Below are 27,114 nucleotides of genomic sequence, written 5' to 3'. Positions count from 1 at the left end.
CTACTGGGTGATTCAGACGAGTATGTGATAGTACCTCTACGCCTGGCCAATAGGCAAAGGAGTATGAAAGCCGGGCGATAGACAGAGTCTATCTCCTCCTTAAGCAGTTTAGGTTTGCTAACCGGTGATTTGTTTGAGTCACCAGCTCTAAGAAGGTTGTCGTCCAGGACTGAAGAGGCCTCCCTCCCCTAGATTTAGTTTCAGAGTTTTCCTTCTCCTAGATGGATGACCTGGGAAGACCTACGGGTCCATCAGCTCCGATGGGGTTCGCCCTGCGCCTGCGTCCTAATCCAGGTATTTCTGCGACCCCACATGGGTAGTTAATATTTATTGGTTATTTAGGTTAATATCTCCTGGAAAAATCGGGCATTTAGGTTAGCTTCTACAAAAAATTTTCACTCCTCAAGCGTGGTTAAAAAAGGGCATTATTATGCTTTCCATTTTCATTTTTACTGGGAGAGGGTATAGGTAAAAATTCATGCAGTGGAAGCAGCTAAATTTGCTACAGTATTGGATCGAGAAAGACGAGTTAATGTATGGTTAGATATAGTTTTGTAAGTTTAGCAATGTATGGTTAGATATGGTTTAGTAGGTTTAGGAATGTATGGTTAGATATGGTTTAGTAGGTTTAGGATTAGGATAAAGTGTTAGAGTATGATCTACTTGCTAATAGAAATTCTTATTTGGTGCCCAAACCGGACATTTAGTAAGACTGAAAGATAAGATATGCTCAGTATAGATACAAGAGAACATTTGATATGGAGTACAGTTATACCTGATAGATATAGGTTATTGCATATTCTGTAAGTATAGTTAAAGTATAGATGGATGGATAAGTAGTATTGTATACGAATGCCTGGAATTTTAGACAATTTGAGTAATTTGAGTAAGTTGCCTTTAGACTACAACGAAGGAGAATGACTTCGCCTTTCTCTTAATATCCGGAAGTTTTTATTTCAATGAGTACCGGTTTAGTTTGTGTAATAATTATTGCAATACTATCTCTTAATAAAGAGATATTAATGGTTACTGTTCATTATAGATTACTTTAAGTCAATGTATAGGACTATGGCTGGTAAGTATTTACTTAGAAGCTTGGTTATGGGTTAGGAGTTATAATCAGGAGCATGCCTAGGAAATTTTAGGTGTTAATGGGTATCGATTTACGAGTTTGTTAGGGTCAAGGGCGGAGAGCAAGGACCCCTCTAAGTTATGTGAGACGGATTAGGTTTAGTGGCAACTTAGGAAATAGAGCAGTTTTGATTTGTTAGTGATCAGGAGAAAGAGAATTTAAGTAAAAAACAATAAGGTTTGTCATGCAAAACAGACAAGGCAGTCATCTTGGAGGTAAAGTATCTATAGGAGGTACTTAAGTATACAAGCAGCAGTATTTTGCAGTTTTGAGAGGAATTTTAGGTACAATAGTTTCATGGCTTATTGTACAAGTCCGTAGTCAAGGTGAGGGACGAAGCACTTCTAATATTGAAACTGGGTTTATCTAATTTTAAAAGTAGTTTACTAGAGTATTATTAGGTGTTCTACTTAGCTTAGGGATAGAATGAAAATTTAAGGTAATATTCAGGGTGATATAAGCAATTTCATGAGGATTAGATATATGATCACTGGATGTTTCGTTTATCTAGAGTGTTTCGTTTGAAGATAATCAAAGTGATGAATCTGATAAACAAATCAGAAATGCTACATGTACACAATTGAGTGGTAAAAGAAAGACTTGCCTCATGCGCAAATATTATTGTGGCTTAACAGAAAAATCAACTCCAATCAAATTGATTCCATTTTATCAGTTGAGTTAACTGACATACAAACTAATCCAACTTTATTTGAAATAATAAAAGAATCACGTAGTGCATGCGCCTTGTGTTAATATCAATAGAAATTCACTTTGCATAGCTGATCAATGTACAAAAGGATACCCTAAAAAATTTCTACTTGAAACTTAGTTTAGTGAGGATGGTTATCCCTTTTATAGGAGTAGATCGTCTGAAGATGGTGACTTTGAAACTATGGTTGGCACACATGAGGTTAACAATAGATGGATTGTACCTTTCTCTCCCTTACTTTCAAAGACATTCAAACTACTGACACCCGAAAGTATCCTGTACCTCTATAAGGCCACCATTCGCCCATGTATGGAGTATTGTTGTCACATTTGGGCTGGTGCATCTGCTGCTAGTCTCTCGCTTCTAGACAAGGTTCAAAAGAGAGTCGCCAATCAAATAGGCCCTGACCTGGCATCTAGGCTTCAGCCCCTGTCTCATCGACGAAACGTTGCATCCCTCTGCCTGTTCTACAAGCATTTTAATGGTGAATGCTCTGACGAACTGCAGACACTTGTTCCCCCACGATGTAGACACCCTCGACAAATCCGACAGGCAGCTAAATCCCACCCCCACACAGTAGAGATCCCTAGATGTAAAAGATATTTCTACTCCAGTAGTTTCTTCCCAAGAACCGCTAGACTCTGGAATTCCATTTCAGGTCCCTGCTTCCCTAACTGTACTGACATGTGACGTGAATCGACGTCTTGCTGCCCAAATCCCAACATAGTGTCCCAGTAGTTGCTGCCGCTGATAGTAGCCCCCTACACCTAAGTGTCAATGTGCCTTGTTTGAGGTGAAAATGTAATTTAAAAAATGCTCACCGAATCAATGTTTATTTTTTTTAATTCTGTAAAGTCTATTAAATATGTTTGCAAATATATAAATAAGGGATATAATGCCGCCATGTTTGTCTTAGAAAAAAATATTAGTTATGACATTACTTGATATATCGGCACTAATGAAGCATTTTGGCATACGAAAATGCTACCTAAGTCGCCCTAAATGCTACCTAAGTCACCCTCTTACTGCACTTTTAAATTGTGTGAACGAGATAATTTTTCAAAAATTCTAATTTATAATCAGGTTCCATCTTATTACACATATAGTCACAACATATGACTCAGGAGAAAACGAGGATCTAATATTGAGGATCATTCAGGTGTCAAATTTGACACTACAATAGAAAGAGTTTACTGCATGCACCCCAGTTACCGTGAATGTTTCTTTTTGAAACTCCTTCATGAAATAAGAGGATCGACTTCATTTTCCTTTCTAAAAATTATTAATTGACAGACTGTTGACAATTACAGGGAAGCCTTTTTGATCCTAAATTTGTTAGAAAAACCACAATCAGTGAGACAGAACTATCGCTGACACTTCAGTGTGACACACACCTGTTTCTCTAAGAACACATAGACACTCTAAGAATACATCGAGAACATTACCAACATGACCTCCAACAAGATCAAAGCCAGCCTGATTGCTACCATCCGCGGATCTCCTGCCAGCACTTGTAGAAAAGGCATGCTTCCAGTTGTGGGCCCGTATCAATCGGTTATTGAGGCTGAAGGCGGCTACATTGAATAGAGGTCAGTTCTACTACATAATCAAGTTATCTGAATTGATTTATTGAATAAAAGTTTTAAATTAAAGCTGTAGTGTTGTTTCCTTTAGAACGACATTTTTACAGTTCCACCCTGCAATAAAATTGTGAAATCTGAATTTGTGATGGACGTTCATATGTATTTTCGTTATTACTTGAAAATAGAATTTGAAAATATAAATTATAAAGATTAAAAAAAAAAAAAAATATTGATATGTAGTTTGGGGATCAGAAGTAGTTTTTGATCAGTCACCGATGATGTCGAGTATGCTTACTAGTCTTCAATCTTATAAACGTAGTGTTTCAGTTCTTCCTCCTGTCACTTTGTCCGAGGATACAATTAAAAAATAAAAACTCATACCAAGATCAAACACAACTTTTCTCAAGTACAACTTTAAAGAATGAGACTATGGCATTAATTTTGTATTAGGTATTTTTTTTTTTCAATAATAACGATGTTCACGTTGAATATCTATGGGCGTTTAATATATGATTTTCGATTTGTAAAATAATGGAAATTTGGAAAACACCATTATAACCAATGGCGGCAACTAATGTGACACTTAACCAATCAATACAAAGTAAAACAATAATTTTGTCGTTGAATTGTTTTGCATGAAATAACATTATTTTATATATTTTTTAGTATTCTTGTAGCCTTTACGTTAGTGTAGATGCACTTTTATAAACAAAACTTTACGTATATATGTATGGCTGTGTGTGTGTATATATATATATATATATATATATATATATATATATATATATATATATATATATGTCACACACTCTAAGGTATATATATAGTGCATGTATATGTATGTATAATATAATATGCAAATGTGTATTCATATATATATATATGATGATTGCAGCGTCTTGTCATACGAGTGCCACTCCCTCAGACATTTAAAATCCAGGAGCCCAAATGTCTGAGGGAGTATCTATACAAATATGATGTTACAGAGTCTTAGCTTTGTACGACAGCTAAGTCTCTCTCTCTCGGTTCAAAATGTTGAGATCCAGCAACAAGCAAGAGCAAGATAGCCAGCAACAAATTAAACTGCAGACCAGCTTAATGCGGGTACTGGTCTTCCGCTTTATGGTTTTTTAAATCAGAGATTTGCTTCTCCTAGAAAGGTTGCCTTCACCACGGCTTACGGGAGCCCTCTCCACCCCAATACACACACAAATATACAAGGTGTTAGTTGGCCGTTGACCCAGAAAAAGAGTTCATTTGCCTTTTGTATATATATACACACACACACGTATAATGTATATCGAATATATGAAAGGCACTATGTCTGGCTGTCTCCATATTTTGAAACTCTATCTCTTTCGAAACTAAAAGTCGCAGAGCGGCACTAGAGGCCTCAAATGATTGTATTTTTTTTAATGGACCGTTCTTTTATGGGTCTTTAGCCGGTTAAAATAGTTTTTAAGGGGTCAAAATGGGGTCTCAATTAAAAAAGTCGTTATACATTTTGTACATTTAACTTAGTTTATTTTTAATCAGTTCATATGTGTGTCACGTTGGTACAGTGGTACGTTACCAGCTTTGAATGCTACAGTTGTGTTGTCGTTTCGATTCTAGCTGATGGCACCCAAATACATTTTTTTTTTACTTTTGAAATCACGACTCTATAATAAAATATTTGAAATCTGGATGAATGAAAATATTATATTCAAGCGTATTTTACGACCAAGCAAAGCCGAATGCCCCCCCCCGGTTAGTATATAATATGTATACGCAATGTTTTTTGTTATACATATTAGTAGCTTAGCAAGGCCACAGGGGAGACAACCAAGCAAAAAAAAAAAAAAAAACAGAACCCCAAGCAAAATTCCCGAAGCTAACCTACCAGGACACTATATATACAAACGTAGGCAAATTTGGGCATATTTTATTGGTTTGAAAATATAGGTTCTTTTTTTTAATTTTGAAAATATAAGTCCTTTTAAGTTCCAAATCTTAGCGACTATTGATCAGAATTTAACAAATGAAGGCTCATTGGAAATGTAATTACTTGAGTCGTGAAGTGGGCTACATGACATGTCCCCTTATGGTCGCACATTAAGGGGATCATCCAGAGATTATTTTTGGCTTTTTTGTTTACTGCCATAAAATTTTTCAGTTATAGTCATTTGTTTTCCTAGTTTTGCACATGAATTATAAAATATCTGATATTTCCCCCAAAACACTGGCCTTGATGAAGGGTAGACTAAAACTTGCTGCTATGGTTTCAAATGATATGAAATAACAAGATAAGACTTGATTTGAAAAATTTCTCATATGTTATATCTCCCCTCTTTGGTCTTTATACATAAAGTAAATTTCAGTATATAAGGCTTACTTGATACTGGAGATATTCATAATCGTATCCTATTTCTAAAAGAGGGGAGATATAACATATGAGAAATATTTGGAATCAAGTCTCCCCTTGCTGTTATTTCAGATCAATTGAAATCATAACAGCAAGTTTTAGTCTCTATTCCATCAAGGCCAGATGTTTTTGTGGGAATATATATAACACAAAATGGTATTTAATGTATTTTGTAATACATATAAATAAATATTAGATTTTTGTTTTCTTTTTTAATAATCGAGCACTCTGTCGTATTTTCTCCTCATAAACTTATATATATAAATCTATATATTTCTCAGCTGCAACTATGCAGTTATTTATGATATCATACTTCCGGATGATTAAATAATATTTGTATTTTTCTCTTTTTCAGAATGGGCTGGAAATCTTGTAAAGAAAATATCAAGTATACAGTGATTAATCTTGAGGTGTGGCTCTCACCTGTATTTGACACAAGGCCTTGGACCAAAGGAAAACATGTTGTGGACTGTGGTCCACTAGGACCCTATGGCAGGTAAATAAGATTACATTTATCACTTGTGAACATTTCTAGTTAGAAGGATACATTATGGCTATTAAAAACATAAAAACTAAACCAAAATGCTGAGTAGCAAACTATACAAGGATTAGTACCACTGAACAAGTAATTGGTACGTTTAATTTGAAACAAATATTTTAATTTATTATTATTATTATTATTATTATTATTATTATTATTATTATTATTATCATATTAGGTTTAACGTCCATTTTATATGTTGCTATGAATTTAATTTCTTTTAGAAATTAGCTTCCAAACTAACCTGTGCATGGCTGAATCGTTATTCATCCCTTTTTATCTCAAATCCATTGTTACCTTCCACCCCCCTAGATCCATGAAGTGAACCTGCTGTCTCAATTCTTGTGCATCTACTAACCCCAAAACACTTATCTATTTCTTCAACATCGCCATACTATCGAAGTTTGCTCTTATGCAAACATCTATCTATAATGTCTACATTTACGTTTCTGAATTTTTTAGATGAGGATTAGTTATTCGTATTATTTGGATTCTTCAGACCACTGTTCTCATCTTGAGTGCCATTTTTTTACAAGGTTTCAGGCGAAATAACCTCCAACCTTCTTCAGGTGTATCTTGGTGTACTCGAGAATGTTTCTATCGAACTTGATAAGGACATAAGCACAGTGGTTAGAGTATTTTGAAAAATCAATTGTAAAAGTGATATTCTCCTGAAGGTTGAAACTTCAATTCTCACTGTGCGCCACCTAAAACTACAATTGTGAATTACTTAAGACTTCTATCCAGTCATGGCTGACGGAACAAGAGCATGCTACTCCCCATGGAGTAAATAAAAGGTTCCATTCGAAATTCCACCAAAATTCCATAGTTTAACAGAAACATCCCCGAGTTCGACAAGATACACCTGAAGAAGGGCGGATGTTATATCATCATCATCATCATCATCATCATCATCATCATGCAGTCCGTCAGTCTTGACGATGACTAGTCGGGGCAATGCTTTATCCTTAGGTGTTCGCATATTCCTCTTTCTGTGTGAAACATCCGGTCACAGGCACTGCATATATGGGTGCCGGGTTTATGTCGTCTATAGTGTCTCAGCTCTAAGGCTTCTTCAATCTTTCTCTCTATTTCTTCCTTCCCTTTGTGGAGACTGTTTCGCCAACCACTCCTTTCTTTGGCTTGTTCCTCCCAACTCTCAACATTGATGTTCATTGCCTTCAGGTGGCGCTTTGTTACATCTTCATAGCGAAGCTTCTGACCTCCTACCTTGCGGGTTTCATTTTCCAGTTCCTCAGAGAAGATCATATTTGAAATTCGATTGTCTTCCATTCTGACAATGTGCCCGGTCCATCGTAGTTGCATAATAGCAAGGATAGCTTCCACGTTATCTAGGTTTGCTCTCCTGAGAACTTCCGTGTTTGGTGTGTAGTCACTCCATTTGATCTTCATGATCTTTCTCAGCTGTCTTTGTTGGACGGCTTCCAATCTCCTTATGTGTTCTCTATACAGAGTGTAGGTCTCTGCTGAAACGTTGTTAAAATAACATCCAAGATGGCAACAATAGTCCAACGAATCCAAATAATACGAATGTTCAGATTTAATCTTCCTTTAGAGTTATCAGAACAAAGCTTGTCTTCACGACTCACATTATACTCCTATCCTTTCGTGCAGATATCATTTCTATCCATGCAATGCATCATCTCAGCTGGGAAAGTGCAGACTAGGGGCTGCTAGGGGTGCCCAAGCATCTGCCCCTTTTACTCCTGTATTTTAGGCCAGTGCCCTACCAAGTGGACTGGACTTTATGTTTATTACTATATTTTCGCCGTTTTTTTTTTATTTACTTGAACATCTACCCTGAAAAAGTTCTCTGTGCGTCACTGATCTCAGCACCCACTGTCCAGATTTCATATTTTTAAATCCTCACACTGCGTACACATACTTCATAGGCTCTTTCCCCTCTTTGTCAACAGTGGTAACGTTCTGCTGGTTAGTAAATGGCAGACGTTTTCTTTAACTTATAGCCTCTACTATTAACTCTTGCAATCACACAAACACCTGCTCTTCCTTGCGCTCTAATATTATCACCAAGATCACAAAACCTCTCGACAATCTCAATAGCTTCATCATCCAGATATACTTAGTCGACGTCTGAGTTTTTATCCACTCCTATCAATCTATATAATCGAGAAACAAATACGATGTTCAATAAATTCCATATTTCTAGTAACCTTTTTTATTATTGATCATTTTATCATTGACTCGGATCAAGAATGTGATTCTGAGTAACAATAAAACAATGTTTTGAAAAAGATGCCCGAGTTTCGCAAAGACGAATTCCACCAATATAATCATTCCCTGAAGCAATTTCATGTCCGCACGTACATTATCACCTTTCCCACACAGACACACACGCAATGAGATCATCCGGTCAGATAGTGATTGATGTTTGATCTTATGTCGCTAACGTAAAAAAAAAAAAAATCCGACTCTACCTATTTTAAAATGAATTATTCCAACATCACATGACATTCCGTCAACTAAAGTATTACATTTTTTAATAAGTGAGTTTCAAAAAAAAAAAAAAGAATGTGACATTATTATTATTTGAAAATCATATTTTAGGTAAGAAGATAAATATATTTATTGTTTTCAAAAGAATCTAACTGCTAAAAATTCAAATAAATATATGGAGAGATATATTCGTTTTATTATGTTTTACTAGACAAGCACCGCTTATAAAAGACCAAAAGCCACTTGAGGATAGCGGGTAAGTGGTGTCAGGTGGCTGGTCAGACAACTCTGTGATAATCGGTAATGGTAGAATTTGTGAAGTGTTTAATTATTTAAGAGGACGGCTACAAGAAGAGCTTATTTACATTAGACTTGAAAGTGACCATGTAATGATCAGCTAAGAAGCAGCCCCGCAGTACTGAGTTCAACGTACGTGTGGTTCTAGGAAAGAAACTTCGTTCATGGAATTTTCGTTTAGATTTAGCCAAAGATAGGGAGTAAGGGAAATTGTTGACAGTTGTTGTAGTTAGATGAGTCGTTGACAATGACAATTATTTTATGGATGAAGAAAAAGATTTTTTTAAAAAATACTTAATTTGATCCCGACAGATATTTATTACTTCAAAAGGAATATTAGTATTAACAGTGTATTATATAGATTGATGTAGAAAACACTATGGAATGTCCATGGGTCATCTAAGTATTATATATATATATATATATATATATATATATATATATATATATATATATATATATATATATATTACTGACGGAACGATTTCAATATTTTTCTGATTCCGATACAATTTTCGATTCTCTATAAATCTTTAAATATTTAACTATAGAGTAAAACCGCATGTTAAATATGCATATATTTTCCTAAACGTAAAAATACACGTGTGGAGGACGATACATCGCTTTTAGTTTTACTGGTAGTTTAAAATCAATGGATTTTTATTATTGTTATCATTATTAACAACAGTGGAAGATATTGCTTTAAATAAAATCAAATACAAATGATAAAAGAATCGTTTTGACATAGGAAAAGCGAAACACTTTTTCTGATTCCGATTTCACCAAATGTTCCGATTCTGATTAATCGTCCCAATTCTAATGTGTGTATATATATATATATATATATATATATATATATATATATATATATATATATATATATATATATATATATACTAGCAAAATTACCCGTCGTTGACTGGGTTCAAAAACAGCCTACAGAAAATGGACTCTGATTTATCAAAGTATGATAGGTTATGAAAAGGAAGGGTTGTAAAGAGATAGCTTCGAATTTAGGTGTATCAAAACCAAAGCAAAATATGATGAAAGTAAAAATAAAATAGATACACCCCATAATTTATTATACTATACCTATTCACACTGAAACGCTTATCACAATGTTCTGTGGATCTATATTAAAAAACTTGTTAAACTTTGTGACATATTTCCATTCTATGGAGGTCAGGCGTGAACGAACACCCCATAATTTTATTATACCATATTTCTTCAAACTGAAACATAATTATCAAAGTATACTTACGCAGATAGATATGAAAAGTCTTTATAAAAGTTTGTGCCGATTTCTATTCTATGAAGGCCAGGCGCGAACACAGACCCCACAATTTTATTATACCATCCCTATTTAAGTTAAAACATACTTATCAAAGTATTCTTATGTACATCTATATCAAAAACACTTGTAAACGTTTTTTTTAATTTTCAAATTTTTTATTTCCATACTTTGTGGACCAGGCGCGAACGCAGACCCCACAATTTTAATGAACCACCGTTCTGCCAGATCAAGCATACACATTCTTGTGTCTCGATACATCTTCTATCATTATATGTGATCAGTTTTCTATAATAGTCAACCATATAGGAGCCTATTCGTGACCAGACACACACACAGACATTCAGCTTTATATTATAGATATATGTATGTATTAGTGATGGGACGATCCAATATTTTTACAGATTCCGATTCTTTATAAATCACTAAATATTTAACTATAAAATTATTATTTTGTCCCGATTACCGTAAAAACACATCTTAAATGTGTCTATATTTTCTCAATCTTAAAAACATGCTTATGGGGGATGATCCAAAGATTTTAGTCTTACTGGAAGTTTAAATCTATAAATATTTATTATTTTATTATTACTACACGTAGTGAAAGATTTTAGTTTAACTAAAATCAAATAAAAACGATAACTTAAAGAATTGGTTTTTGGCATCGGAAAATAGGCTTACATTTTTCCGATACACAAAAAGCTCCAATTATTCCGATTCCCGATACCGATTAATCGTCCCAATACTAATATATATATATATATATATATATATATATATATATATAAAATGTTATGTAGCTAGTATGTGAAAGAAAATATAAAATGAAACTAAGCCAGGATGTGAACTGTATATATATATATATATATATATATATATATATATATATATATATATATATATATATAATGTTATGTAGCTAGTATGTGAAAGAAAATATAAAATGAAACTAAGCCAGGATGTGAACTGTATATAATATATATATATATATATATATATATATATATATATATATATATATATATATATAATGTTATGTAGCTAGTATGTGAAAGAAAATATAAAATGAAACTAAGCCAGGATGTGAACTGTATATAATATATATATATATATATATATATATATATATATATATATATAATGTTATGTAGCTAGTATGTGAAAGAAAATATAAAATGAAACTAAGCCAGGATGTGAACTGTATATAATATATATATATATATATATATATATATATATATATATATATATATATATATATATATATAATGTTATGTAGCTAGTATGTGAAAGAAAATATAAAATGAAACTAAGCCAGGATGTGAACTGTATATAATATATATATATATATATATATATATATATATATATATATATATATATATATATAATGTTATGTAGCTAGTATGTGAAAGAAAATATAAAATGAAACTAAGCCAGGATGTGAACTGTATATAATAATAGGAACAGTTTGAAGTCGGCATTATTTTAACCATCTAACTACTGAAAGTTTCATAGCTAGTAAAAATCTAAATATGAGGCGACCTTGTAAATGTTTATCACCCACTTATATAATGATATATAATTGTAAAACGCATCATTTATACAACAATATTCACATTAAAAACTCATATTACTATTATAGTAGCCATGTAAGTTATATTTTAGGGGAAAAAATGATAAAAATGCTTAAGAGGCAAATAAATTTATTACTAATGTATATTTGGCATCTGTCTGTCTGAATCTGAAACTATAGTTACTGGGAACCGCCTGAGTAGAATATATACTTATGCCAGTCGAAGTTACGTCCCTGACACAGTCTGACAGAATCGTAACCATTTTTTAATAAAGAATGACCTTGCATCTGTCGGAGGAATGGTCCTGGATAGTAGAAAGAGGTTCACTGCCCCAGGTCATTGTCTCTCGGCTTCTGGGTGGAATAAGTATTGTTTACTACTTAAGGCACCCTTATTGAAAAATGTTGATAGGGCTGTTCAAGAAATTTTTAAAAGGTGAATTCTGGCTTGACTTTAAAATTGTTGCTATCTAAAAGACGATATGATTCCATTTCCGTTTGATGAAAACCGATTTTATTTTTTTTGTTGTAGACCATCTACTAGTTGGCCAGATGTGCAAAAATTCTAAGAGCGATAGGAGCCTTCTATCATGTCTGAAAGTGACACAATATTCAACGAGTGAGATCGGAGATGCGCCACTATATAACTCATGCTCTTTACTGATCCAAGTTATGATAACAGAACCATTGCCAACACCCTCAAAACGCAAATCATGACAGTTCAACGCTTGAGGGCGTGGCTAGGATGATGAAAATAAAGTTTCCGGCCACAGCTATAGTCTTAAGTGAAGCATCATGCCACCTCACATCTTCAAAGTTTTAAAAGTTTTCAAATTAAGCTGTAGTGTTGTTTTCTTTAGGGCGAGATTTTTATCATTCTACGCTGTACATTAGTAAAATTATTCGACGAGAGGAATCGTATTATTGCTAATAGTAATATTAATTAACCAAAATTAAATTATAAAATTCTATACAGAGATTGCCAAACTTCATTGGAACATAATATTAGAAGTGAAACCTTAATTATTTGTTTTGGTTTTCTATTAAATTTGACGTTTCTTTGTCTCTATCTTGAATTTGTCACCACGTCTGACATTGATTTGGAAGCAAGCCATTGAAACGGTTTTCTTCGAGACAATTACATTTTGGAATGATTGCTTCACTGTCCGCTGACAAGTCGGACAGAAACAACATTTAAATGCTTGGCCTTTCAGACACAAGAACGTAATCATGCTCATAGTTTATAAACTCCCTAGTAGAAGTAAACTCCTACGGAAAGGTCATGAATGAATTATTAAAAAAAAATCTTGAGACCTGTGGAAATTCCACAGTTATATTTTCCATATATACGGCATAAATCACGTTGTCACACCGATTCCCGTTAGATTACGAGAAGTTAAGCAACGTTGAGCCTGGTCAGTATCAAAATGGGTAACCATTTGGGAATTTCAGATGATGTGTTCTTCTTGCTTATCTCAGTATTGTTTCATGTCGTCTAGCACCTTTCTCTGCCATTGGACTCAAGCCATGTCGGTTTAGGAGAGGTGTGGTTGGGATTGCGCTACTCTTGCCTCACAATTGCACCAACAGCTACCCTTATAGAGGGTATCCCTTGTCTCTTGAGACTGAGCAGAGGCATCGCATTCGTCATCTGTTGTAAGTTGCTGCTGGTCATTCTATGAACCCGGAGACTAAAACAAATCTATCTACACTCTGGTTAATGTAGTTTCAGCATTCACTAGGGTATTAGGGTCTTTCTTTCCTTTTTTTTGAGTGGGGGTGGTCTCATGAAGTATACGAACCGTGCTACTTTTAGACAGAATTTTCAAGGTAAATTCAATTTCTATGGCATGTTTTATTTGTTAAATTGTTAGGTAAAAGTCTAGCTCCGTTTAGTCTTGACAGATTATGGATACCCACTGAAGGGTGTCTGCGCGTTAAAATTTTGTGGTAACAGTGGCGCAATCTTCAACTACACCTCTCCTGAGGCGGCACTGTTTTAATTCGAGTTGCAAGTATATATAAGTTCAGTGCGACTTGAAACAATGCTTAGATAAGCAGAGAGCACATACAGCGCTTAATATTCTCAAATGGTCACTCCTCTAGTACTGGCCGGGGTCATCGTAGCTTAATTTCATTGATCTGGCGAAAACCGGTGTGTTTACCTGGTTATGCCGTATGCTGTTGGTAAAAGTTCAGAATAATAAAAAAAAAGAAAGAAATCTCCTCTTATCCACTGGTTAAGAGTGGGTTTTTAAAATAAGGTTATTATTAAATAATGTTATTATTTCAGCGCAGTCCATGTTCTGCACATGTACGTTTTTCTTTTTAGACAAAACCACAATTTTTAAAAACACTGCAGTAGTTATCTAACAGTGTACTTAGATATGTTTTATGCAGATATTCGTCCGCTAAGTATCGAAAATCGAAAAAATCCGACGCAAAAAATAGTCTTTCTTTCTTAAGGATCCAAAAAAATTTTTACAGCGAAATATTTAAGGTTGCATCGGCAAGGGAAATAATAAAATCTCAACAAATAATTTATTCCTAGAAAAAACATAGATTTGCTGATAACTAGAAACCTAGCGCAGTGGTAGAGCATTCGGCTACAGATCAAATGATCCTGTGTTCAAGCCCGGGTGTACCTCACAACTTTATTTTATTTTACTTTTATTAATGAATTCAATTAATGACAAAACAAGAGTACCATTTTAAATCGCCGCAAATCATTTATTTGCGGATTTTAAGACTAAACATTAATCAGAAGTGAGTTTTCAAGGCATTCATCGTCAAGACCAAACATCAGCTGACGTGATGTTGCAAACAAACACAGACGGAATTTGATACGCTACATTATCATTATTATTTATTTTATTTATTTATTTATTTGCGAATTAGTTCACCGGGCAAAGTATTCCTTGTAATATATAATATTCCATAGAGGATACGCAATCTGTATAAATTAAAATAGCATGTTTAAGCGTATTCATTGACCTAGCATGTTTAAGCGTATTCAGTGACCTAGCAACGTCAGGCGTTTAGCAAGTAATATATATATGTATATCATACACATTTTTACTTATTTAAATTTGTATTTTATTGTATATTTTTTATTTAATATTTATTTTTTTTATTTAATTAGTTATTTATATCTTATTTTATTTATTTTGTCCACTTTTTATTTGTTTATTTATGTTTATATACTTTCTTTCTCTCTCTCTCGATAGGTGTGCATCTTAACGCGTTATTTAGAGGGAAGTGTTAAACTTTAAATTTGTCACTGGAAACGCTATCTGTTAAACGACATAACACCATTATATTATTAACCGTCCATTTTGTTTATTGATTTGAACATTTCGTTTACTTGCAATTCGTATAATATGGCCTTACATTAGCTAGGGAACCGGTACGTATAAAAACTGTCGAGAGGTTGGCCCCGAAACAGCACGTATTCTCTCCAGAGGACATGATATTATCTGGAGACCACACTGCAATGCTCCACAATTAAAGAGCCTACAACTAATTTGCGAAAGGAATGACTACAAAAAGACGGCGAGAAAACGATCAATAGTTCTATCCTGAATATCCGGCACTAACTGGAAGCTGAAGGTATACACATCATATTCCCAAACTGTCATTCGAATAAAACCCATTGAACAGACGAATCGTCAGGGATTTTGTTTCTTTATTTCTATTTTAAGTTCATACGCACACACACACACATATATATATATATATATATATATATATATATATATATAATATGCATATATAAATAGGTATATATGTGCATACATATACATCATGTATGCATATATAAGTAGGTATATATATAATGTATGCATATACATACACATATATTATGCATGCATATATACGTCTATGTATTATGTTTGTGTATATATATCGATATATTATGTGTGCATATATATGTGTGTATATATATTATGATGCATAAATATTATTTATGCATATATCATATCTACTATCTACGCATATATACGTAAATATATAATATATGGATAGGTATATACGTCTGTATATATACATATTTGTGTCTGTTTTTTTTATTTTTGCTTTTGAAATTGGACTAAATGACTAGTAAATAGCAAAGTCTATTTAATGTGATTGGTCTTCCTTTAGAACTGCGAAACACTGATTAAAGTGGCAGATAAATAAAACTTTAATTGCCAAGTAAATGCCTTTTATTGAAACCATTTCTGAAGAGGCAAGCCAATCTTGACATTAGCACCGGCGAATGAGAGAGAGAGAGAGAGAGAGAGAGAGAGAGAGAGAGAGAGAGAGAGAGAGAGAGAGAGAGAGACGTCATCCGAAGCAATTGATATTTTCAAGAGTTGCGCTTTGAATTCTAGCATTCCTCTATTAAGAACGCCAGTCGCAATCGGAAAACAAACAGCAAAAATCAAAGAATAAAATATTTATTTACATAATAGAAATGGATGCATTAAGTTTTCACTCCTTCTGCTACTCCCGCCTCTTCCTTCTCCTCTTCCGCTTCCTCTCCATCTCGGGCCTTCCTATCCACTCAACGTTTCTGCCATTCTCTCTCCAAGATTCGACGTATTAACTTTTATTTTCTGTGCTTCTTGTCATAATATATTTATTCTGTGTACATCTTTTCTTTCTATCTTTATAATCTATCAAATTTCCTTTTTTTTAATTTCATATTCAAACTTAATCTCTCTTCAATTTCGTTTCCGCGCTTGTACATTTATTCTGTGTCAGAATCAACTTTCTCTTTTTTTATTGTTTCATATCAAAATCTCCTCCCTTTCTTGCAGAGTATCGGCAAAATACTCAGCATTCCATGGAGTATTGATTTTTTACTAGAAAAGTCATATATATATATATGTGTGTGTGTGTATATATATATATATATATATATATATATATATATATATACATATATATATATATATATATATATATATATATATATATATATATATATATATATATATATATATAGGCTATAGGTTAGTCGCAATTCGAAGCAATATTGTAATGGCTACCTTTTGAAAAGTTATAAATGACCATCTGAGAAAACTTGATGTTTGGATCTTGGAAAATTATATATTTATATAGAAATATATTTTCCTATAATATATACTAATCCTTATTTAAGAATCAATGCAATTATATATATATATATATATATATATATATATATATATATATATATATATATATATATATAGTAAGAATGAATGAAATGCGGAATATCCTGTGTAGCTTAATTGCCATATATATTTTTATAACTTACTAACTAGCTGTACCTATGTATTCAGCACTGTTGAAGTAAATACTTAAAGTTTATTCATAAATTATACTTTCGTATATTAATTTATCTGATTGAATAAAGTAGTCATATATATATATATATATATATATATATATATATATATATATATATAATTTTCCATGTACATTCGCGTGAAATTTCATTACTATCAGCCCAGTCGTTTTTGAGTCCATAGTGAACAAACTCTCTCACACACAGCGTTCCTTATATATATATATATATATATATATATATATATATATATATATATATATATATATATATATATAATATAAACTTTGTCGGCCTAGTCGTTTTGGAGTCCGTCGGGAACAAACTCTCTCACACACAAAGTTCCTTTTATATATATAAAGCGACTTGTGTGTGTGAGAGTTTGTTCTTTATGGACTCCAAAACGACTGGACCGATAGTAATGAAATTTCGCACGAATGTACTTCATGTACCTGCCAGTACTCTTACATAGGCGTGTATCGATAAGTATCAATAATTAATATTCGAAATAATCCGACGAAAGAAGAAACAGGCGATTTACACTAAAGTTTACACCTTATTCAGCCTAACAGTACAAGTGCATTTGAGAATTTTTATTACAACAGAAACCGAAAGGCCCGATATATAAAATCAAGAGTAGTTTTTTTATATGACAGGGGCGCGTTCTAAATGAATATTTCTGTTTAGATTCTTGACTTTTAAATTTTAAATTTTAATTCAAGCAATAATATATATAAAAAAAATGATTTTATAAAATCAACAGTAGGTTCTCTACAGTGCAATGTAGACTACAATCAATTGTGAACTAAGTAATTGCGAAAGGCATATGCACCGCGATGGATACCAAACTAGAGGAGATAATCAATCGATTTGATTGAAAAAATAGGCGATTTTACCGATTTGGATGACAATAAAAATATGAGTGTGAAATATTTATTGATCATCATTTAATCCCGGGCAAGATTGGGTCTCTCTGCTAGTGTATATATATATACAGAACGAGGTTTTGTTTATCTGACTTAAAACATTGTAAACCATTCTTAACAATTGTTTGATGCCGAAACGTATTAAGACATAATTGTTTTGTAATTGATTAATCAATAATCAACTACAAAACAAGATAAAATTTTAAAACAAAGCTAAAGATAGTAATCGTTATATATATATATATATATATATATATATATATATATATATATATATATACATTAGCAGGATGACTGGCATTGCCCGGTCGTTAAATATGCAGATTTCGTATTCATTATTACATCATATTGGACCTAATATATAGTAGTGATTTATAAAGTTAAAAGAAAAAATGACACGTGCGCCACCACTGAGAATCGAAACCAAAACTTTTAGCTTACGATTTACTTTTTCATTGAAGTTAATGCCTGACCTATGAAGACATGTTTGCTACACGGCTAAAAAATTAAAACATGCGCCAATAGCTATTACGTTATACATGTATATTCGTAATGCTGGCGTTCGACTTTCAGCTGGCAAATTCCATTTTTTTTTAATTTTCACACTTTTGCGCAGATTTTCCCCGGCTAAAACTCAAATATAAAATTTCGCATTGAGCACCCCTTAAAAATGTGTAAATATTGAACATTTTGCATGTTGGTAAAATTTGTTAGTTTACAATCGCTAATAATCCCCTCCTAAAATTGGGAGAGGGGGACGAAATTAGAAAAGAATGATACTCTTGCGGAATTCGACCCGAATCCTCGGGAATTTTTCGTCATTTATTGTTAGGGCTCGGCTGGCAATTGCCCGATGAAGCTTAATGTTGTTTAAATGTTGAAACCCTGAATCGACATTTTTTTTTTTGTTTTTGTATACAAAAATGTAATATTTTAATTATTTCTTGGATGAGGGGGGTATTTTTTCTGTTTATGTTTATAACATCGGTTGACAAAAATAATTTGTAAATTCTCTCAAAAATTTTGTTCTATACTTTTACCTAACAATTTACGGTTTTCATAAAAAGCATTCATCTTTTCTTACAAAAAAATAGTTTACAAAAAAACGTTTACTGCCAATTTTCTTTTAAAAAAAAATGCAAGTTTTCTTGAAAAAACTTTTCTTTTTTTTCTGGAAAAAAATTTCACCTAACAATTTCCGGTAAAATAAATTCATCTTTATTAGGGAAAACAACAAATTTTGTTGATAAACAATTGAAAAGAACAATAAAAGTAAATGACAATAAAAAATGCAATTTTTTTAGAAAAATAAATCTATATAAATTCAGTAAATTTACAGTAGGTTTTTGTTATTTTTTTAAATTTATTTATTTGTTTTTTTTTTTTGTTTTATTTTTGTCCGGTTTGTTTGTTTTGATATTCATCTGCGTCTGTTACTTTGCTCGACTTAATCCGGTGACTGCCAGTGGAGCCCGAATAATTGAATAATTGATGAAAAATCCTGATGATCCGGGTCAAATTCTGCAAGAGTACCAAAAAAAATATATACCCGGGGTGTTTATTGTACAACTCGACCGATAAAAATTTGGCCAACCGGAAAGTTAATACTTAATTTTAAAAAAAATAACTATTTACATTTTTTGTCAATTTCAACAATAAGCAATGTTATCTACCCAATTATCACGTCACAATTTTTCAAGTCTTCCATGATTCAACGAAAAAATGATTTCGGCTATGTTTGTTTTGTCCGTGATATGGGATGTAAGCACAAGAGGAATAGTTATAATTTCTAAAAAAAAAAGGGACACCATAAATATTTGAGAACATAAACGTTTTGTCTTATTTTTTTTGTTCCATTTAAACAAACTGAGTCACAGTAACGCGTGGCTGGGTACAGCTAGTATATATATATATATATATATATATATATATATATATATATCAGAATAAGGAGATGAAATAGATCACCGATTAATTAATCTTGTGGTTTCAAGTATTGCAAAATACTTTCGGGAATTAATATTTTCATATCAGACCATCCCAGCTAAATAAAATGCTTCAATATATCAGATAGAGCAAATTAAAACGTAAATCTATATAATTATAAAACTCAAATGACCTTGTAACAGGTGTTGTAATCCAACATCCGGTTTACGACTTACGGTTGAGCATGCGTATATAAACAAATAATCAACGCGACAATAAAACCTATTGTTTACTATGTACGTTTTCAGTGTCCCAATTGTATTTTTTGCGTTTAAATTATCCAAATAAACAATATTTAATACTTTCTCCATTTTTTTACATTGTTCATTTCCGTATTACGTTTAAGTTATTTTAACGCAATTTTCTTACAAATAAATCTACCCGTTGAAAACCATAAGAGTATTTTACAATGGCAATTTACCTACTGCCTTCATTTTTAAAAAAATATTCTCTATTTTTAATGCATCTTTCTAAAAAAACATTCATACATTTTCTTCTACACTACCAACATAAATAAATAACCCCGAAAATATGTTTTGTTTTAATTTGCGTTACAAATAAATAATCAACGCGACAATAAAGCGTATTGTTTTACTGTGTACGTTTTCAGCGTCCCAATTGTTTTTTTTTTCGTGTTTAAATTAAAAGATATATCAAAGTTGACCCACTCAAACAAGACCGATGATGAGGGGAGGTTCTGTCATGATTTCTCCATTGCCTATGACCTCACTCAGATTGTTCAGGAACCTACCCGTGTGCCCGATAATGACGGCCAGTATGCGAGCCTACTAGACCTTTTTCTCACAACTTTCCCTGAACTATGTTCAGTTTCTGTTCTGTCGCCTCTTGGATCTTCCGACCACTCTGTTGTATCAATTAAGATAAAAATGAAATGTAATAAGTCCCCAGACGTACCTCTTCATCGTACAGTATATCGATATACTAAGGCTGACTGGGATAGCTTCCGTACATTTATATCTGATCTACCTCTGCATTCCATGTTTAAAAAGGATGTGTCCTCTATAGTATTAGACCTAACTGAATGGTTAATTGTAGGTATTGACCATTTCATACCCTCTAAAAAGTTTCAGCAAAAACCTAACAGCCAGCCATGGTTCTCTCCAGAATGTGCTGCTGCCATTGCGCACAGAAATCGTTTTTTCCACTGCTTCAAACGTAATAAATGTATGGAAACTAAAGCCGTTTTCAGGACTGCCAGCAACCATTGTAAGAAAGTAATAAGGAACGCAAGAGTGTTGTATGCTCAATCTGTTAAGTCCAAAGTAGCTGAGCAGCGGCTTGGTTCCCACCAGTTTTGGCAAATAGCAAACAGAATCCTGAACAGAAGCGTGTGCTCCATCCCAACTATTATCAATGGACCTGAGGTAATCTCGTCAGCATCAGACAAAGCCAAACTCTTTGTCAAGAACTTTGCAGCTAATTCTACCCTTTGCGACCAAGACCGCCAACCCCCAATATTTCCTCCTGTATCAGAAAACACGCTATGTGATATACGTATATCTGTACGTGATGTTGCGAAGCTAATCGAAAACCTTGATTCGAGTAAAGCAACTGGCCCTGATGGTATTCCAATTATAGTACTCAAAAAACTTCAACCTGAATTAGCGCCCATACTTACAAAACTGTTTAAACGTTGTCTTAAGGAGAATAGTTTCCCATCTCCCTGGAAAATCTCATCAGTATGCCCTGTATTTAAGAATTCAGGTGATCGCTCATCCCCCTCTCAGTACAGGCCAATAAGTCTCCTGTGCGTCATGAGTAAGTTGCTAGAATCTGTGTTAAATACAGAAGTAATCAAACATCTCAACAAAAATAACCTTCTTAGTGACACTCAATATGGTTTCCGTTCTGCTAGATCTACAGCAGATGTCCTTACAGTTATATCGCATAGGATTAGCAAATCTCTCGACGGTGGCAATCTTTCTAGGGCAATTGCTCTTGACATATCTAAAGCCTTTGATAGGGTATGGCATAAAGGTTTACTTCATAAGATCGCTAGCTATGGTATAGCTGGAAAAGTCTTCTCAATTATTAAATCATTTCTTTCTGATAGGTTCATAAGAGTTGTAGTTGAGGGGCAAAAATCAGAAGCTCACAGTATTAATGCCGGTGTCCCTCAGGGATCCATCCTGGGCCCAACTCTTTTCCTGATCTACATTAATGATCTTCCAAATCATATCCTTACATCATTTGTAGACATTTATGCTGACGACACTACCATTTATGGTACCACATCTAAGACAGTAAACGACCAAGTTCTCTCCAATTCTCTCTCCTCTGATCTTGAGCACGTAGTACAATGGGGTAAAGAATGGCTGGTTACTTTTAATGCATCTAAAACCAAGCTTCTCTCTTTACATCATCAACATTCTAATCCACATTTGTCATCAATTGAAATGAATGGCTCTCGTCTTCAGGAGGCCTCAAGTATTGACAAGCTTCTGGGCTTGACCATTACTCCTGATCTTAAATGGAACACGTATATCAAATCTGTTGCCAAGGCCGCTGGAAAAATGGTGGGATCTTTTTATCGATCCAGTAGATATCTCACTGCTGATGCTATTCTCTACCTATATAAGAGCCAGGTACGTCCAAGGATGGAATACTGTTGCCACATCTGGGCAGGAGCTGCTAAAAAGGACTTGTCCTGCCTTGATAGAGTTCAAAATAGACTTCGTAGCCTCGTAGGAGATGTCCTTTTCTCCTCCTTGCAACCTCTATCTCACAGAAGAGATGTTGCGAGTTTGTCTCTGATGTATCGTTATTTTCATGGAAAGTGTTCAACTGAGCTTCAATCTATGGTCCCCCCTCGCCAAACTTTCACAAGAAACACTCGTCTAGCTGTAAACACTATCAATAATTTCCCCCACTCTTTATCTGTGCCTAAACCTAAACGTAGATTCCATGAACAAGGCTTCTTTCTTAGAACTGCACGCCTGTGGAATTGTCTTCCGTTTTCCTGCTTTCCGGCTGACTACAATATGGTTGTGTTCAAGTCTAAAGTAAATAAGTTCTTGATGAGCCGTTCCATATAAGTTATTAAATTTACCAAATTTTCATTACTAATGATTGCTATATGGACCAATTTCTGCTGTGCACTCTTTAACCCTTGTCCTTGAGTGGCCTCTGGGCCTTGATAATGTGGTGATGCCTTTGTAAAAAAAAAAAAAAAAAAAAAATTTGAATTTAACTTTAAGTATTATGGTCTTTGTTCAGTGCATATTTTCCTATAAGTATGGCAAACCACTTATAATTCAATGGCTGTATGTTTTTTTTTCAAAAATAAGCAATTATAAACAGAACGACTCATAGAAATCTATCTATATTCTTTTTTCATTTTAATATACTTTCATAGAAATGTTTCTGTTATGTCACAAAAAATATTTTCTTTACGTCACAAGTGTCACGCTCATACATTAATTCCATAGCTAATATAACATACTGACTACACGGGTCACGGGTAGTCTAGACTAATTTAAAATCTTAAAGCTACTCCAAATCTTTATAGACAAAAACCACCATCCCTTCTACTTAAGCTTTCTACTATCATCCTTTCTTATAAACTTCCATTTCCCATTTTTGTCACCTTTGACTGATATCTATCGCTGCAGCCTGTCGTTCTGAATTTTCTTTGTCACGCTCTACCAATAATAACTTCCGTTTGGTTTTTCTTTCTGTCTCCTTTTCCTTTTATTTAAACTGTCACTTAGAATATACAAATAAGATATTTTAATTTTTACTTTATTTTTTCTCTTTTCATTTAATTAGGAACTTGAAAATTGCGCATAAGCGTAATTTTTTAAACTTACCGTTTGGGTTTTAATGTCTCTATTTTTATCATTTTAAATCCAATCCAATAAGATTAGTAACTGGTTTTTAAATTTCAATTATTATGATTTTCATGATTTTTTCTAACTAATTGAAATATTCATTTTAACCAGTTGGATTTTACTTTATGAAAAGAGAACATATTTCTATTGATATTACAAAACCAAAACATGAGAATAAATCTAACTACTTCATTCGTAAAGGATTACGGCATATTACTCTGGATACTTTATAAAAAATAACTGGATTTTACCTTCAATGTACCAATCTTCAACCTAATAACACCATCCCCTTCTATTCAAAGATTAATATTCTACTTGGAAACTAAAATCTTATATCATTTCTTGTTTCAACCTTTATTTTCCTTCACAATGTCCCTTAAAGGGATTTAATGTTTAATATACAGTTCCTATGAATGTGCTTAATAGCAAAATTATATCAAACCAGAATATTTTGCTAATGACTTTTCCTCTGAGATGTGCCTACACCGAAAATCCATGGATTAAGGGAATTACTATAAATATTGTATTTTTGTCCAAACAATATTTTTTTGTTTTAAAAATTATATTTTTTCTGATTGAAATTGAAATATAAAAACTGTAAATGTACCAATTTTCAACCAATCTGGTACTTAATATCATCCTATTCTATTTAAGGATTAATATTCCATGTTGATACCAAAATCTCATAGGCTTTATATTTTTTGTTTTACTCATTATTTTCTTTCTCTATGCCTCTTAAATTGATTTAATGTTTAAAATATATTTTCTATCTATGTGGTAAATAGCAAAATTATATCAAATCAAAATGAATATTTCACTAATGATTTTTTTTTCCTCTGAGGAGATTAACCGACATAAAAATATCCGTGCATTAAGGAAATTATTATAAATATTGTATTCTTTGTCCAAACATTAAATGTTTATTTTGAAAATTATATTTTGTTAAAAATGAAATTTAAATATAAAAACTGTAAATCATATATATTGTTGATTTTTAAACGCTGATAATAAACGTCTTCTACATTGAACATTTTTTTTCTTTAGACAATCGCCCATATTTTGGACGTAAACAAATATTATTTATTATTTTAATTTTACTTATAAAACAGCAATCTACGGAGATGCATGTTTAGAGATCCTATCTCTCGTCAGCGTAGTATGACTGTTTCTAGGAATCGAACCTGAAACCATATCTATTATGGCCCAGTGCGTTAACTATTACGCTATGATATCCCAGATCAGTGTAAGCGTTTTTTATCGCTTTTATACTTATGTACCTATTTACTATGCCTCCACACGGGACAGAGTTAGACACCAGTTACGTTTTTTAACGCGGAAAAAAAGAACAAAAATAAAAAAAATTGTCTCAGTCGTGAAGGACTGCTCCTCCACTAAAAGAGAACAAGAAATGGAAGTGCAGCATCTGAAGGACATATACTACACTTTGATCTTGATCAAAAGGCCAAGACTTCTTTATTGAATTTTTTTTTTTTTTTTTGCATTATCGTTTAAAAGTCAACGAGACAAATAACGCTTAAAATGATCTAGGACTTTTTGGCGTAGCGACCAACGGACTAAACCATAAAACACATAGTCTCAGGTTCGGTTCCTAGAAACAGTCAACCTACGCTGACGAGAGAAAGGATCTCGAAACATACATATTACGTTTTTATAAGGAAAATAAAAATAATAAATAAATGATATATACATATTAGATATGTAGAGAGAGAGAGAGAGAGAGAGAGAGAGAGAGAGAGAGAGAGAGATAAAGAAAAATATATGTATATGTGTATATAAGAAGAATGCCTGTTCTAGAAATGGGGAAAAAGGTCTTTCATTAAATGATTCTGATTCTAGAATCTGTCTAAAATATACCTTTAGAGAATCTTGTTTAATTAATGTCTATTGACTATGGATTAAATTAAACATTTGGAAAATTTGTGGATTCAATGTCCGTTATTTTGTAGTTTCTTTTTATGCAGCTGAAAATGATTTCTTTTAGTCGCTTCGCTACTTCACTTATGTATGCTGTGACTTGTATATCTGTATCCTGTTTTAGAGGATATTTTCATTTTTATTTTTATTTTTCATTGGTCTGGACGTCCTCCTTGTATCCTGCATTTCAAAGCAAAGAGCCATGTTGTGTCTGGTTTCTCATTTTAAATCTTTTCTCTATTTTACTTTTGTGTGCTGTGACTTGTATGTTCGTATCCTATTTTTTTTTCAAAATAAATCACATGGTTTTATTTTTCATTTCTATTGATATGGGTTCTCTCTTTGCTTAGTGCATTATATATATCAAAAAACTATGTTGTGTTCGTTTTCTCATATGAAATCTATTTGCACCAGTGTATTCTGTAACTTGTATGTCCGTATCTTGTTTTAAAAGTATATATCCTTGTTTTATTTTCCCTTTCCATTGATCTGCGTGCTCTCCTTGCTTACTTCCGTACATAGCAAAGAGTCGTATTGTGCTTGCGCTAATTCACTGGTGTATGCTGTGAATTATATGTTCGTATCCTGTTTTAAATGTCAATCAAATTGTTTTATTTGCCATTTTCCATTGATTCGGGCACTCTTCTTACTTCATTATATACCAAAGAAAGATGTATTGCTTGTTTTCATATTTTAAATCTCTTTGTTATTTCGCTAGCGATGAATTCGGTTTTAACAGAATTCTCACAAATTTGCTGCTTCTGCTGCTAATGACGAATGCTACTGATGATAGGTCGCGAAGAAGCCATTCCTTATCGATCGCTTCGTGCTTCAAACTGATTGATTTTTATAACGGCTGCTTTTCAAAGATTTTCGATCGATCTAATTTTAATTTACCTTATCTCTGTTCAACAGATGTGTAATTAGTACAGGAATTAAGACGGCATCCCTTCTCCTCATTTCTTTCTTGAAATTTCAAGTCTTGCAAGACGAAAATGAAGGCGGACGATAACGAGAACAACAAAAATGTGATACCAAAAATAAATTAAAAAAAACAACAGGCAATCCTTCCCTTAAGCAATTATTTCAAT

General features: G+C 32.9%; 1 protein-coding gene across 1 annotated transcript in view; it reads left to right on the top strand.

Annotated features, from left to right (window-relative positions):
* LOC145243442 (uncharacterized) overlaps positions 1-27,114 on the top strand; it is a 1,410,572-nt gene that overhangs the window by 264,476 nt on the left and 1,118,982 nt on the right. The window contains exon 2 of the mRNA XM_080106334.1: positions 6,184-6,324. Within this exon, the coding sequence (XP_079962460.1) occupies positions 6,184-6,324 (141 nt within the window). The remainder of the gene's footprint in view (positions 1-6,183; positions 6,325-27,114) is intronic.

The sequence above is a fragment of the Euprymna scolopes genome, chromosome 22, assembly GCF_053919585.1.
Source record: "Euprymna scolopes isolate OS-2025 chromosome 22, ASM5391958v1, whole genome shotgun sequence".
NCBI classification, from domain to species: Eukaryota; Metazoa; Mollusca; class Cephalopoda; order Sepiida; family Sepiolidae; genus Euprymna; species Euprymna scolopes.
Note: the sequence above shows the minus strand (reverse complement) of the source record. Positions and strands in the feature narration are given on the sequence as shown.